The sequence below is a fragment of the Schistocerca nitens genome, chromosome 4 (assembly GCF_023898315.1).
Source record: "Schistocerca nitens isolate TAMUIC-IGC-003100 chromosome 4, iqSchNite1.1, whole genome shotgun sequence".
NCBI classification, from domain to species: Eukaryota; Metazoa; Arthropoda; class Insecta; order Orthoptera; family Acrididae; genus Schistocerca; species Schistocerca nitens.
Window position 1 is genome coordinate 19,415,424 of NC_064617.1, and position 14,478 is coordinate 19,429,901.

At 38.6% G+C, this 14,478-nt stretch overlaps 1 protein-coding gene across 1 annotated transcript in view; it reads left to right on the forward strand.

Moving 5' to 3' along the window:
• Positions 1-14,478, forward strand: part of LOC126251374 (transient receptor potential-gamma protein-like) — a 586,511-nt gene that overhangs the window by 462,753 nt on the left and 109,280 nt on the right. Inside the window, exon 18 of the mRNA XM_049951758.1 lies at positions 11,857-11,879. Coding sequence (XP_049807715.1) covers positions 11,857-11,879 — 23 coding nt within the window. The remainder of the gene's footprint in view (positions 1-11,856; positions 11,880-14,478) is intronic.

Below are 14,478 nucleotides of genomic sequence, written 5' to 3' on the forward strand. Positions count from 1 at the left end.
CTTCTTCCCGGTTTCTCTACAATAAACTATGTTATCGAACCGTAAAACGAAAAAACTACTTCCTTAAAACATTGGCTTTGTGTTCAATTCCAATGTAAGAAATATATTTCAAGCGCTTGAGATACATCCTTCTTCCCGGTTTCTCTACAATAAACTATGTTATCGAACCGTAAAACGAAAAAACTACTTCCTTAAAACATTGGCTTTGTGTTCAATTCCAATGTAAGAAATATATTTCAAGCGCTTGAGATACATCCTTCTTCCCGGTTTCTCTACAATAAACTATGTTATCGAACCGTAAAACGAAAAAACTACTTCCTTAAAACATTGGCTTTGTGTTCAATTCCAATGTAAGAAATATATTTCAAGCGCTTGAGATACATCCTTCTTCCCGGTTTCTCTACAATAAACTATGTTATCGAACCGTAAAACGAAAAAACTACTTCCTTAAAACATTGGCTTTGTGTTCAATTCCAATGTAAGAAATATATTTCAAGCGCTTGAGATACATCCTTCTTCCCGGTTTCTCTACAATAAACTATGTTATCGAACCGTAAAACGAAAAAACTACTTCCTTAAAACATTGGCTTTGTGTTCAATTCCAATGTAAGAAATATATTTCAAGCGCTTGAGATACATCCTTCTTCCCGGTTTCTCTACAATAAACTATGTTATCGAACCGTAAAACGAAAAAACTACTTCCTTAAAACATTGGCTTTGTGTTCAATTCCAATGTAAGAAATATATTTCAAGCGCTTGAGATACATCCTTCTTCCCGGTTTCTCTACAATAAACTATGTTATCGAACCGTAAAACGAAAAAACTACTTCCTTAAAACATTGGCTTTGTGTTCAATTCCAATGTAAGAAATATATTTCAAGCGCTTGAGATACATCCTTCTTCCCGGTTTCTCTACAATAAACTATGTTATCGAACCGTAAAACGAAAAAACTACTTCCTTAAAACATTGGCTTTGTGTTCAATTCCAATGTAAGAAATATATTTCAAGCGCTTGAGATACATCCTTCTTCCCGGTTTCTCTACAATAAACTATGTTATCGAACCGTAAAACGAAAAAACTACTTCCTTAAAACATTGGCTTTGTGTTCAATTCCAATGTAAGAAATATATTTCAAGCGCTTGAGATACATCCTTCTTCCCGGTTTCTCTACAATAAACTATGTTATCGAACCGTAAAACGAAAAAACTACTTCCTTAAAACATTGGCTTTGTGTTCAATTCCAATGTAAGAAATATATTTCAAGCGCTTGAGATACATCCTTCTTCCCGGTTTCTCTACAATAAACTATGTTATCGAACCGTAAAACGAAAAAACTACTTCCTTAAAACATTGGCTTTGTGTTCAATTCCAATGTAAGAAATATATTTCAAGCGCTTGAGATACATCCTTCTTCCCGGTTTCTCTACAATAAACTATGTTATCGAACCGTAAAACGAAAAAACTACTTCCTTAAAACATTGGCTTTGTGTTCAATTCCAATGTAAGAAATATATTTCAAGCGCTTGAGATACATCCTTCTTCCCGGTTTCTCTACAATAAACTATGTTATCGAACCGTAAAACGAAAAAACTACTTCCTTAAAACATTGGCTTTGTGTTCAATTCCAATGTAAGAAATATATTTCAAGCGCTTGAGATACATCCTTCTTCCCGGTTTCTCTACAATAAACTATGTTATCGAACCGTAAAACGAAAAAACTACTTCCTTAAAACATTGGCTTTGTGTTCAATTCCAATGTAAGAAATATATTTCAAGCGCTTGAGATACATCCTTCTTCCCGGTTTCTCTACAATAAACTATGTTATCGAACCGTAAAACGAAAAAACTACTTCCTTAAAACATTGGCTTTGTGTTCAATTCCAATGTAAGAAATATATTTCAAGCGCTTGAGATACATCCTTCTTCCCGGTTTCTCTACAATAAACTATGTTATCGAACCGTAAAACGAAAAAACTACTTCCTTAAAACATTGGCTTTGTGTTCAATTCCAATGTAAGAAATATATTTCAAGCGCTTGAGATACATCCTTCTTCCCGGTTTCTCTACAATAAACTATGTTATCGAACCGTAAAACGAAAAAACTACTTCCTTAAAACATTGGCTTTGTGTTCAATTCCAATGTAAGAAATATATTTCAAGCGCTTGAGATACATCCTTCTTCCCGGTTTCTCTACAATAAACTATGTTATCGAACCGTAAAACGAAAAAACTACTTCCTTAAAACATTGGCTTTGTGTTCAATTCCAATGTAAGAAATATATTTCAAGCGCTTGAGATACATCCTTCTTCCCGGTTTCTCTACAATAAACTATGTTATCGAACCGTAAAACGAAAAAACTACTTCCTTAAAACATTGGCTTTGTGTTCAATTCCAATGTAAGAAATATATTTCAAGCGCTTGAGATACATCCTTCTTCCCGGTTTCTCTACAATAAACTATGTTATCGAACCGTAAAACGAAAAAACTACTTCCTTAAAACATTGGCTTTGTGTTCAATTCCAATGTAAGAAATATATTTCAAGCGCTTGAGATACATCCTTCTTCCCGGTTTCTCTACAATAAACTATGTTATCGAACCGTAAAACGAAAAAACTACTTCCTTAAAACATTGGCTTTGTGTTCAATTCCAATGTAAGAAATATATTTCAAGCGCTTGAGATACATCCTTCTTCCCGGTTTCTCTACAATAAACTATGTTATCGAACCGTAAAACGAAAAAACTACTTCCTTAAAACATTGGCTTTGTGTTCAATTCCAATGTAAGAAATATATTTCAAGCGCTTGAGATACATCCTTCTTCCCGGTTTCTCTACAATAAACTATGTTATCGAACCGTAAAACGAAAAAACTACTTCCTTAAAACATTGGCTTTGTGTTCAATTCCAATGTAAGAAATATATTTCAAGCGCTTGAGATACATCCTTCTTCCCGGTTTCTCTACAATAAACTATGTTATCGAACCGTAAAACGAAAAAACTACTTCCTTAAAACATTGGCTTTGTGTTCAATTCCAATGTAAGAAATATATTTCAAGCGCTTGAGATACATCCTTCTTCCCGGTTTCTCTACAATAAACTATGTTATCGAACCGTAAAACGAAAAAACTACTTCCTTAAAACATTGGCTTTGTGTTCAATTCCAATGTAAGAAATATATTTCAAGCGCTTGAGATACATCCTTCTTCCCGGTTTCTCTACAATAAACTATGTTATCGAACCGTAAAACGAAAAAACTACTTCCTTAAAACATTGGCTTTGTGTTCAATTCCAATGTAAGAAATATATTTCAAGCGCTTGAGATACATCCTTCTTCCCGGTTTCTCTACAATAAACTATGTTATCGAACCGTAAAACGAAAAAACTACTTCCTTAAAACATTGGCTTTGTGTTCAATTCCAATGTAAGAAATATATTTCAAGCGCTTGAGATACATCCTTCTTCCCGGTTTCTCTACAATAAACTATGTTATCGAACCGTAAAACGAAAAAACTACTTCCTTAAAACATTGGCTTTGTGTTCAATTCCAATGTAAGAAATATATTTCAAGCGCTTGAGATACATCCTTCTTCCCGGTTTCTCTACAATAAACTATGTTATCGAACCGTAAAACGAAAAAACTACTTCCTTAAAACATTGGCTTTGTGTTCAATTCCAATGTAAGAAATATATTTCAAGCGCTTGAGATACATCCTTCTTCCCGGTTTCTCTACAATAAACTATGTTATCGAACCGTAAAACGAAAAAACTACTTCCTTAAAACATTGGCTTTGTGTTCAATTCCAATGTAAGAAATATATTTCAAGCGCTTGAGATACATCCTTCTTCCCGGTTTCTCTACAATAAACTATGTTATCGAACCGTAAAACGAAAAAACTACTTCCTTAAAACATTGGCTTTGTGTTCAATTCCAATGTAAGAAATATATTTCAAGCGCTTGAGATACATCCTTCTTCCCGGTTTCTCTACAATAAACTATGTTATCGAACCGTAAAACGAAAAAACTACTTCCTTAAAACATTGGCTTTGTGTTCAATTCCAATGTAAGAAATATATTTCAAGCGCTTGAGATACATCCTTCTTCCCGGTTTCTCTACAATAAACTATGTTATCGAACCGTAAAACGAAAAAACTACTTCCTTAAAACATTGGCTTTGTGTTCAATTCCAATGTAAGAAATATATTTCAAGCGCTTGAGATACATCCTTCTTCCCGGTTTCTCTACAATAAACTATGTTATCGAACCGTAAAACGAAAAAACTACTTCCTTAAAACATTGGCTTTGTGTTCAATTCCAATGTAAGAAATATATTTCAAGCGCTTGAGATACATCCTTCTTCCCGGTTTCTCTACAATAAACTATGTTATCGAACCGTAAAACGAAAAAACTACTTCCTTAAAACATTGGCTTTGTGTTCAATTCCAATGTAAGAAATATATTTCAAGCGCTTGAGATACATCCTTCTTCCCGGTTTCTCTACAATAAACTATGTTATCGAACCGTAAAACGAAAAAACTACTTCCTTAAAACATTGGCTTTGTGTTCAATTCCAATGTAAGAAATATATTTCAAGCGCTTGAGATACATCCTTCTTCCCGGTTTCTCTACAATAAACTATGTTATCGAACCGTAAAACGAAAAAACTACTTCCTTAAAACATTGGCTTTGTGTTCAATTCCAATGTAAGAAATATATTTCAAGCGCTTGAGATACATCCTTCTTCCCGGTTTCTCTACAATAAACTATGTTATCGAACCGTAAAACGAAAAAACTACTTCCTTAAAACATTGGCTTTGTGTTCAATTCCAATGTAAGAAATATATTTCAAGCGCTTGAGATACATCCTTCTTCCCGGTTTCTCTACAATAAACTATGTTATCGAACCGTAAAACGAAAAAACTACTTCCTTAAAACATTGGCTTTGTGTTCAATTCCAATGTAAGAAATATATTTCAAGCGCTTGAGATACATCCTTCTTCCCGGTTTCTCTACAATAAACTATGTTATCGAACCGTAAAACGAAAAAACTACTTCCTTAAAACATTGGCTTTGTGTTCAATTCCAATGTAAGAAATATATTTCAAGCGCTTGAGATACATCCTTCTTCCCGGTTTCTCTACAATAAACTATGTTATCGAACCGTAAAACGAAAAAACTACTTCCTTAAAACATTGGCTTTGTGTTCAATTCCAATGTAAGAAATATATTTCAAGCGCTTGAGATACATCCTTCTTCCCGGTTTCTCTACAATAAACTATGTTATCGAACCGTAAAACGAAAAAACTACTTCCTTAAAACATTGGCTTTGTGTTCAATTCCAATGTAAGAAATATATTTCAAGCGCTTGAGATACATCCTTCTTCCCGGTTTCTCTACAATAAACTATGTTATCGAACCGTAAAACGAAAAAACTACTTCCTTAAAACATTGGCTTTGTGTTCAATTCCAATGTAAGAAATATATTTCAAGCGCTTGAGATACATCCTTCTTCCCGGTTTCTCTACAATAAACTATGTTATCGAACCGTAAAACGAAAAAACTACTTCCTTAAAACATTGGCTTTGTGTTCAATTCCAATGTAAGAAATATATTTCAAGCGCTTGAGATACATCCTTCTTCCCGGTTTCTCTACAATAAACTATGTTATCGAACCGTAAAACGAAAAAACTACTTCCTTAAAACATTGGCTTTGTGTTCAATTCCAATGTAAGAAATATATTTCAAGCGCTTGAGATACATCCTTCTTCCCGGTTTCTCTACAATAAACTATGTTATCGAACCGTAAAACGAAAAAACTACTTCCTTAAAACATTGGCTTTGTGTTCAATTCCAATGTAAGAAATATATTTCAAGCGCTTGAGATACATCCTTCTTCCCGGTTTCTCTACAATAAACTATGTTATCGAACCGTAAAACGAAAAAACTACTTCCTTAAAACATTGGCTTTGTGTTCAATTCCAATGTAAGAAATATATTTCAAGCGCTTGAGATACATCCTTCTTCCCGGTTTCTCTACAATAAACTATGTTATCGAACCGTAAAACGAAAAAACTACTTCCTTAAAACATTGGCTTTGTGTTCAATTCCAATGTAAGAAATATATTTCAAGCGCTTGAGATACATCCTTCTTCCCGGTTTCTCTACAATAAACTATGTTATCGAACCGTAAAACGAAAAAACTACTTCCTTAAAACATTGGCTTTGTGTTCAATTCCAATGTAAGAAATATATTTCAAGCGCTTGAGATACATCCTTCTTCCCGGTTTCTCTACAATAAACTATGTTATCGAACCGTAAAACGAAAAAACTACTTCCTTAAAACATTGGCTTTGTGTTCAATTCCAATGTAAGAAATATATTTCAAGCGCTTGAGATACATCCTTCTTCCCGGTTTCTCTACAATAAACTATGTTATCGAACCGTAAAACGAAAAAACTACTTCCTTAAAACATTGGCTTTGTGTTCAATTCCAATGTAAGAAATATATTTCAAGCGCTTGAGATACATCCTTCTTCCCGGTTTCTCTACAATAAACTATGTTATCGAACCGTAAAACGAAAAAACTACTTCCTTAAAACATTGGCTTTGTGTTCAATTCCAATGTAAGAAATATATTTCAAGCGCTTGAGATACATCCTTCTTCCCGGTTTCTCTACAATAAACTATGTTATCGAACCGTAAAACGAAAAAACTACTTCCTTAAAACATTGGCTTTGTGTTCAATTCCAATGTAAGAAATATATTTCAAGCGCTTGAGATACATCCTTCTTCCCGGTTTCTCTACAATAAACTATGTTATCGAACCGTAAAACGAAAAAACTACTTCCTTAAAACATTGGCTTTGTGTTCAATTCCAATGTAAGAAATATATTTCAAGCGCTTGAGATACATCCTTCTTCCCGGTTTCTCTACAATAAACTATGTTATCGAACCGTAAAACGAAAAAACTACTTCCTTAAAACATTGGCTTTGTGTTCAATTCCAATGTAAGAAATATATTTCAAGCGCTTGAGATACATCCTTCTTCCCGGTTTCTCTACAATAAACTATGTTATCGAACCGTAAAACGAAAAAACTACTTCCTTAAAACATTGGATTTGGTTGACATTATACCTTCTGAGAGATGTATAGCGTCCACTGTTCATACCCGGTCACGCTTTAGAAATTATACTATGCGTGCATCAGACCTATATAAAATTATACCTTCTGAGAGATGTATAGCGTCCACTGTTCATACCCGGTCACGCTTTAGAAATTATACTATGCGTGCATCAGACCTATATAAAATTATGGTTACTAATGGGGAATACATCTTACAAGGAAACAGCGTAGCAGCAGCGTCCGACATGTGAAAATTACAAGTTATTTCGCCATTAACTCTGTAAACAGCACATCTGTCATGCAAATTTACACACGAGGATTGAAGTGCCTCACAAGCGCCTATCGCTAACTTAGTTATGAAGCTGAAGTCTTTATTTTACACACAAGATGCGACAGGGGGATAGAGTACATCCATAAATCATAGTTCGTTTAGAGGAAAGTCTCACGTTTCATCACCCATAAGATGGAACTCCTCTGATGCCCGTCAGGTTTACCGTTAACGATCGCAAGTAGACAGTGCTTTAAATCACATACAGAACACGTGGCTGTATACAAGTCGAACTCAGGCTATGTCATGCGACTGATGCATCCTGACAGAACAGTGGAAAAATTGACCTAAAGCAACGTCTCCCTCTCTAGAATGCATCACCAGTCTACCATTAAATCGTACCTCATTACAGCTCCATCTCAGTCTATCACCTCATCCACTCTCTGTCATCCTTTAACGCAGATGCATGTAAGTTTAGAGGCGGATAGTTCTCTGTCTTCCTGAAAAGCGTCAAATACAGTAGTCAACTCGCGTGTCTAACTGGTATCTCAATAGACATACAGTATACCGCTGCCTCGATGAAAAAAAAAAAACAATTGACTGCTTCCCTAATTCTGTCTACTGTCTAGGGGTGCTTGGCGTGCAGCGCTGGTGACCTGTGCGGGGACGATTCTCGTTCCCTGTTAACGGTAGGAGCTGTCTGAATGGAAAGGTCTGTTGGGAGTGTAAGAGTGTAGCTGACTTAACCGTATCATCATCCTGTAGACAGCCGAATAGCGAAGTAATACTTAGTATGTGTTGGGTAGCTTTCGTGATCGCATGGAAATCTGAGGAGATTCAACATGGACATGTGTTTGCGCTGGACCATTATTCCCTCCCATGTAAATTGTTTGGTTGACTGTTCATTCACATTTCATGTCTTTAGTTGAGAGGACATCGATTGTGGTGTGTGCATCTAGCAGGTTGAAGACAGGTAGAAGACATGTTTGCTGGTTCTCTGGACATGAGAAACACCTTAGTTGACTTTGTAAATTATAGGAATGATTCGGAATCTGTTAAATCACTGACATCGGAAATCGCGAGTGTAAATATCAGTTTCCTTTATTTTTTTCGAATTCTCACATAAAGGTCTTCGCAGACGGGTTAAGTTTCTAGTTACTCTATGGTTTACAGCACGCTGCACCTAGATAAAGTTTAGGGTTTCTAGAGAAATAATTTCCGGTCTATATCTTCGGAATTATGTCGTGCAAGCGATGCTGCTATGCAAGCGATATTGCTATGTGCTTGATATCGACAAGTACTGTGAAAATGGTATAATATTCTAGCAAACTATGCGAAATTACATATGTTCTCGTAATCCCAGAGTCTGGAGAAATGTGTAGAAAAGCAAGCATATCCGGACCAGAAACAGTAACACTTTTGTGCCAAGGGGGAAACGAGCCCGTCTTTGCACAACAGTTCTGAGAGTGACTTTGATCCACTGAGGGCGTGCTGGTCACGCATTGGGAGTGGATGACTATCTGACCTCGCGGGAAATATCTAAGTGATATATTTCTGGGTTGTAGATCGGTTTCACCCTTTAATATTCAAGCTCCTGTCCTCAGGGGGAGAGCAGTGTAATTGAGTAAGAGTCTTTCTGTGTTTGACGATATGTAGGTCACTTTGCAAGGTTTAACTGTCAGTGAAATATGGCGATCTGTGTAAAATAGTTTTTTGCCTCTGAAAGTGTCGTCTGAAGAAAAAAAGAAACGGTGGATGGTGACATCAGTAATTCGGTGGGTAAATTCGATAAGAGCAATCATAATCATTCATTCACAAGACATCCTTTGTGTTGGGATGTAGGAGTCTCTACATAGTGGTGAGAATGTTATCGACACCTTTAAGCGTACCCTTGCGTTTTCCTTGTTGTTCTATCGATAGTGTTGTTGATTACAGTACATCAACTCATATCGGAGATGTCTTTCCAAGCATTACGGCCACAGGAGCGGTATTCACTATCACACGTAGTGCCGGACGCCTGTCCTTCATGTCTGAGAGAATACTGATAGGATGCCGCAGCTTCCAGAAGCGCAGATTCTAAGGCTTTGTCAGATAATTTCCTAGGCCGGAGGAGAATTGAGATATATAGCTGGTGCGAGTGTAGGCATACCACAATTTTTTCACGTGCTGTACAGATATAAAAGGTAACTGCACTGTTTGTCTGAAATGCATATATGTTGCAGAGCAAAGTGACTGTGGCTTATGTCGTGGCATGATCAGAGAAAATGAGAGTCTGTCCTATCGTGAGGAATGTATAGATTCAGCATATCGATAAGCGCGAGCATATGAGATATATTTTTGTGTGGTAAATTACGTGCGCTATAGATACTGAGATTCGTTCCAGAACCACAGCTGTCAAGATGAGATATTACCTATACATCGATTGGGGTCAGACTGTAGCAGCAATCATATTATTTAATTTTAGTTACACTGGTAAATATGTTTCTGGCTCCCAATATTATTGTGAGTCTTGTACGTATTTGATGATATGTAGACAACTTTTGCGGGGTTTAATTGCCAGTGCAATATGGCGATGTGTAGAAAACCGTTTCTTGCCACAGAAAGTCTCGTCTGCAGAAAGAAAAGGGCAGACAGTGCTCCCACACCGGTAGCAGCAGCAGTTTGATGGCTAAATTCAGTGACGAACGGGCTGTTCCATTAGGATTGCTAGGAACTATTCACCCTGTGGTATTCTGGGAAGCATTGCAACATCTCTTGGAGCTGGACCTGCACCTCAACTATGCTTCATCACACCAGGAACAGTGCTTAGATAAACATGTATTTCGACAGGAATTTCTTGTGTGTCAGGTATGAAAGGGATGTCGCCACCTCATGCTTGCGGGTCCTGAATGGACACCTGTGCTTCTCTGTGCTTCTCATTAGGATTGCTAGGAACTATGCACCCTGTGCTATTAGCCGGCCGAAGTGGCCGTGCGGTTAAAGGCGCTGCAGTCTGGAACCGCAAGACCGCTACGGTCGCAGGTTCGAATCCTGCCTCGGGCATGGATGTTTGTGATGTCCTTAGGTTAGTTAGGTTTGGCTCAAATGGCTCTGAGCACTATGGGACTCAACTGCTGAGGTCATTAGTCCCCTAGAACTTAGAACTAGTTAAACCTAACTAACCTAAGGACATCACAAATATCCATGCCCGAGACAGGATTCGAACCTGCGACCGTAGCGGTCTTGCGGTTCCAGACTGCAGCGCCTTTAACCGCACGGTCACTTCGGCCGGCTTAGTTAGGTTTAACTAGTTCTAAGTTCTAGGGGACTAATGACCTCAGCAGTTGAGTCCCATAGTGCTCAGAGCCATTTGAACCCTGTGCTATTCTGGGAAGTATTGCAACATCTCTTGGAGCTGGACCTGCACCTCAACTATGCTTCATCACACCAGGAACAGTGCTTAGATAAACATGTATTTCGACAGGAATTTCTTGGGTGTCGCCACCTCATGCTTGCGGGTCCTGAATGGACACCTGTGCTTCTCTGTGCAGCCGACAGCCACGTCGCCACTTCACAGGGCCCGCCGATGCACCTGGATTCTGGCGCCGGGCATGGGATGGCCAGATGTGTTTTTTATTAGTGATCTTTTGTTTAAACTATGTTCTATCGCTTTTGCTTAACAGTATGATACTGCAAATTAAGAAAAACTACCCCATAAATGTGAAGAATACCGATTTTATTAATTTAAATAAATTTTTTATGTCAACATGGTGTTAGCAGCACAATAGTTAAGGGGTGAAAGGGTGACATGATGCAGAACAGCAGGTTGCACGCAGAACAATAGGTTAATTTGCATAATTTTTATGTAAAATGCAGTACAATAGTTTAAGGGTGTGGGTGACAGAAAAGAATGCACCTGAAATGGCGTTCAAAAGCATGTGAAATTCAAAAGGTGAATCAGAAAATGGTGGGAGGACATAACTAATTACTTAATTTGGTATCTCCACCACCACCAGATGGCCATCTTCGATTACGTCACAGAAGGGACGACAGCGCCCTCTGGTGGCAGTACTGTGTAGTGGGCCAGTTGGACTCTGGACCTTGGGGAGAACACACTTGATGGCAGTACTGCCTCTAATTTTTTCAATAAAGACTGAAAATAAAGGCTTATGTCCAGCACAGGCAGAGTTCTTTTCCCACCAATTCCTAGGAGCAGGTGGCGGTCGGATGACTTAGGTTATGGAGGTAGCGGAAGTGCCCTTTTTTTCCTGCTATTTTCTTAGGTTACTGGAGGTAGCCGTGGTGTGTTGCATTGACCTGATGGAATTTGAAGTTACCACCATTTTTGGGGGGGGGGCGGGTGCCAGTGGGTGGGAGGTTAATTAATTGATCAATTTAATAAAGGAGTCAATCAAATTGATAAGAGTGAGAGGAACTATTCCAATAACTCAGACCTGAAAGTGTTACTGCGGTAGTGAGAGGAGGGAGGGGGGTTGGGGGAGGGGAAGGAGGTGGGGGGCAGTAGGATATGTGCCTGTCAATCAAAAGGAAATGAGGGTGACATGGAAAGCCACTTAACAGAACAATAGGTCAAGTACCTGTCAATCAAAGGAGAACAATAGGTTAAGTATCAGTCAATCAAAGGAGAACAATAGGTTCGTCCCTGAGTGCTTACTTTGCCCCTGATGTAGGCAACCCGCATTAATAAAATGTGCCACAACATAGCTTGTCCCCATACTGATGGACACACACAAAAGGAAGAAAACTTATTAGCCTTCTGAGTAATACTTTTCGCTCGAGCGTGCGCCCGCACACACGCGCACTAATCATTTGGTAACAGGCATGTGTAGATTGTGGAAATCATCTTAAAACATTTGTAGAGCATGTGTTGTCACTTTGATGTTTATTATTAAGATGAGGCACCGTTAGTGCAGGTCAGTACGCCAGGCTTGAAAATCAACATGTAAAGGTTCGAAACTAGTCGCCAGTTGACAGAACCATCAATAAACGCTTTACGGAATTATTACAGAAACGTTATTACATTTGTACTTTTCAGGTCGAGGTATTGTGTGAACAGCTCTATAATACCTTTTTACTTTTGAGTGCATAACTTCTATGTCTGTTGCCGTTTGTCAAACATATTTCCTACATTTTTTTTTTTTTTTTTTTTTTTTGCGTCTTCCCAGTGTATGGCATGCCATCTGCAATGGTATGAGCAGCTATTGTTAACAAGTATGAAAATGTGAACTTCCATGTGTCAGTGTTTGGATGTTGCGGTAGTACTGTGGATACAACTTGGGTGGGCACAAAATTGCAAAGTCACGTATTCATGTTCGATGGTCGGCTTATATTTGCTCTAAAAACACAGAAAACATAACACCTCGACAATGATTCAAAACATTACCCCATCTTTCTGTCCACTTGTGCCACGAGATATATCACATAACGTAAAAAGGTTTTGAAAACTGCAGCGAGAGTTCTGACGACTTCTGTTCCTTCATTATGACTGTAATTATGACTCTGTGTGTGATGGGAGAGTGATCGTGTGCACGCGCGCGCGCGCGTGTGTGTGTGTGTGTGTGTGTGTGTGTGTGTGTGTGTGTGTGGGTGGGTGGGTGGGTGGGTGGGTGGGTGTGTGGGTGGGTGGGCTAGCTTGTGCGTGGGTGGGTGGTTAGGTAACTGGGTGGTGGGCATGTGTGCATGTATGTCTGTGTCTTTGTCTATTCTGTGTCGTTTGTTACCTCTGTTACAACCATAAAGAAAGTGTTGTTACAATGTGTCGAGTTTTCGTTTAGACTGTTGTTGTGTTTCAGGATGTGTAGCCCAGTTTCGATATTTGTGCGGTGATGGTTTTTGTTTATTAAGTGTTTTGCGAAAGTGGAATGTGTGCAGTCACTCTGCAGAGCTCTTGTGTGCTCTGTGTACTTTGTCTTGATGTTTCTGCTTGTCTGTACTATATATTGGGATTGATAGGATTTGTGTGTGAGTTGGTACATTCCTTCATTGCTGAATTTGTCTGGAATTCTGGTCTTTACTGTGTTGTTTGTTCTGAATGTTATTGGGATCCCTTGCTTCATTAACATATTTCTATTTCTATGTATTATTATATTAGTGGACGTTAGCGTGTACCATTTGTTATTTTTTCCTGATGTGGAGTGGTGTGCTGTGTTGTACGAGTGTTCTGTCTGTGTTTTCGGACGCTTTGGTTGTGCACTTAAGTGTGTGGCCACTGTCATTAGCTTTCATTTTTATCCTGTTGTTGAGCTTGTTTGTGGTATCTGTTTTGTATTCGTTTTCAACAGCGATTTGTTTGATTATATTTGGTTCCTGTGTGTCGTTTTGACGTTTAAGAGTCGTTCTGTCTGTCCTGTGGAGCATGTGTAACCGGTATATGTATGAGCTGTCATGTGGCTGGATGAGCGGTTTTGAAATGTAAAATGGCGACTGTCCCTTTGGGTTTCGCCAAAGGACTGAGCGGCAGGATTCTTGGGTGGAATTGAGTTTTCTGGCCGAAGACAGAGTGAGACTTTTATAGTAAACATTTCTGGCTAACGTTATTGCTAACTCGAAGGCATATACATTACTACAGCGTATTCCAAATGAAATAGACTCTGTCCTAAAGTGAGGTACTTTGACGACCAAATGCCGAGTCTAAATGCACAGACAGTGACAATCTGTCACTGTTCTGCGCGCTCAGAGTAAGGTCGTAATTTTATCTACCGAACAGAAGCAACAGTAAAACAGGCGAAATTCCTGGGAGACACCATGGTCAAAAGCAGCCTCTGCGGCCCAAAATTCTCTCCGATTTTAATAAAGGTTGTCCTGGAGACGACACAGTCTTACAGATTCGATGCCGTAATCCCCAGACTCTGCCGTGCTTGCGGAAGGAGAATGATTCCTTTGATTGACGCTTAACGACTTCTGCGACGTACCGGCAGCACTCCCTCCACATTTTCTCTCTCGCACCTTGCATTCTCTGTTCTGCTGAAAACTGCTGCCTCAGCTATTCTAACTATTTCGAATGCACAACTTCACTGTCGGGTTTATGCCCTGGGTTCCGGTCAACGTAAGCAATTACTCAACGGCTGTTTTGATAGCTGCTAAAATACA